The sequence below is a fragment of the Cercospora kikuchii genome, assembly GCF_019650295.1.
Source record: "Cercospora kikuchii DNA, contig_00001, whole genome shotgun sequence".
In the NCBI taxonomy this organism is placed as follows: Eukaryota; Fungi; Ascomycota; class Dothideomycetes; order Mycosphaerellales; family Mycosphaerellaceae; genus Cercospora; species Cercospora kikuchii.
The window spans coordinates 1,263,559-1,265,925 of NW_025408582.1; the positions used below are offsets into that span (position 1 = coordinate 1,263,559).

A 2,367-nucleotide genomic window follows, 5' to 3' on the forward strand; every position below is an offset into this window, starting at 1 on the left:
TCTCCGAGAGCTTGAGTGTCGTGCTCAGACCTGAAGGTGAGAAATGCCGGCGCTGAACTTCACTTGGCTGGTGCCTGTCAGTAGCGTGGGCTGCGCCACTCCATGTGAAGGCTCCGGCAAAAGAGCAATTATGCAGACGTAATGGCCCAGTAGAGGTAGCTCAGATTTCCACCAGTCTGCGGCGATCCTCGGCTGAAGAATCACGAGTGGCTGTGAAAGGCTTGACGCGGGAAATGCGTTGTGCACTAGGAGGTGAAGCACGTCGGCTGCCGAAGGCTTCGTTCTTCTTGAGAAACTATGCTTTTATCACATACTGCGTTCTTCTGGAGAGACTGTGCTTTCAGCAAGTGCTGTGTACGTCTCCCTTTGCAAGAGGGAGGATGTTCTTGGGAAGCGATCAAAAATCTTCTTAGGGCTTGCATGGCACATCGAACGAGTCGGCTTGGTCTCGTCGAGGTGAGCGACAGTGGTGTTGGGTGCCGGTCGCACGCATTGGCCTCAGACTTGCGGCCGCCATCGACGTGATTCTTACTTCCGCTGGCAACGAGGATGTGTGTGTCTCATGCCGGAGCCAGAACGACGATAGCAGCTTGAGGCCTCCGAAGCAGGTCAGTCACCGGCGAGGCACTTCCAGCAGGGTCGGTGACAGTTGGGTGAGGGAAGCGGCTGTTTGTACCGCATGGAACGAATTGCTGCCACGAACGGAGACTAAGTTGTCATGGTTGATGATAATCGCCTCCGAAATTCGCGTCCGTTCATTGATAACTGAGTGAAACGACGTTGATGAGGCCATATTGCTGGTTTGCTCGGAGCGTCCCTCTGCCGAGCCTAGCCAATTGCCTGTGCATGTAGAGGTCGAGCGAGCGTCAGGTATTTGTGCTCGGGGAGAGACAACAACATTGGTTGTGTGCGCCTGTTCGTAGTTTAGCAGTGACGTTTCGAGACGCACAGTTCTGTGACGTGATTGTAAAAGATGTATGCCATACTGCGCTCCTTTGTACATCGTGGCTTTCTCTGCGACTGAAAAGTTTAGCAAGACAAAACGCCTTCCATCGACTCTTCTCCCACTTTTACCGCAAACTTCCCTACAGCCTACACAGGAAAAACGCTCTTGAGTCGAGTGAGATATGCGATTTACCGCTCTAATATGGACAGATAGTACAACACTCTGCGGCTCTTGTCTATGGGAACAGTTTACTCGTCCTTGCCTTTGGGAGGTGACTGCACGAGGCCCTTGCCCTTGTAGTCCTCGCCGCCGATGAAAGTGATTGGCTCGATTTGCTTCTCCTGGAAGCGCAGCGGATTAGCAAGCTGCTGAGATGGGGCCAAGAAGATTCGGTGACTGTCCAACCACTTACCTTGAAGTACTCATTGGAAGCCTCTTGCCATTCCTTGTTCAAGGTGCGTGGCTTCTCGCGTGCGAAATATCTGGTAAAGCCGAAGAGCGCACCGGCAGCAAGAACACCGACGATGGTGTATGCGAAAACCTTGGTGTTCTCGCCTGGGGGAGCCTGCGCGCGAGGTCCGTGAGGTCCAAAAGCAATCCAGTATGCTGTACAATATCGAGTCAGTATGCGGAACTCATCTATACCGTTTTCCAGGCTCAATGGCAGCTCCCTACGGCGTAGTACGCTGCTACGGGCCTTCATCGGCATAACGCTTTCCCGCCAGATCATATGTAAAAGACGCGCGCACGCGCCTCCAATCGGGATGATTTGTGTAGAGCAGACATCACGTACCGGCCTTCTTCTCTTGCACAGTGAGTTCGTTCCAGTCCACCTTCATGCGGTCACGCAGGGCCATCCACAGATCAGCCTGCTCCTGTGGTGGCATAGCCTCCCATCGCTTCTCTATGTTGGCCAGAGTAGGGTTGGAAATGGCGTGTGCACATCGCTTCTGCTGTGTCGTCTGGCCTCGTGCGAGAGGAGCGAGGCTCGCGGCGGCTGTCCGCGATGAGGACAGGCTGGTCAGGGACTGCCGGAGGAGAGGTGTTGTTCGAAGCATTGCGGCGGCCGGGAGAGGGGAGAGCGGAGAGGAAAAGCGGTGCGGGCGCGAAGAAACACAAGCGGATGCGGCCTGGGGCGTCACCAGGGGCGTATGGGTTAGTTTGCGTGCGCAGCGCTGGTCGTGTCAGTGATGATGATGATGGAGCTTCGAACTTCTCGTGTGCACGCTCGGTCCTTGCCGTAACAACGTTTGCCATTGGCACGGCTCCTCCCGTCGGCTCACTTCACGAAAACTCCCGATCGCACTGCCTTCATGGGCAACAACATCACCACTTCGCGTCGCTGCTGCGCCAGCGGACCTCAGGAACCACGAGTGCTGCTCATCAATGAAGCACACGATGGACATAGGACGCTTCGTCAT

At 55.1% G+C, this 2,367-nt stretch overlaps 1 protein-coding gene across 1 annotated transcript; it reads right to left on the reverse strand.

The window, feature by feature from the left end:
• Positions 1-1,194: 1,194 nt before the first annotated feature.
• Positions 1,195-2,004, reverse strand: CKM354_000042600 (uncharacterized protein; the record flags this gene model as incomplete). Its single annotated transcript, XM_044795513.1, has 3 exons — positions 1,195-1,287; positions 1,359-1,552; positions 1,740-2,004. The coding sequence occupies 3 exons, from the start codon at positions 2,002-2,004 to the stop codon at positions 1,195-1,197; spliced, it is 552 nt and encodes a 183-aa protein (XP_044651448.1).
• Positions 2,005-2,367: the final 363 nt, after the last annotated feature.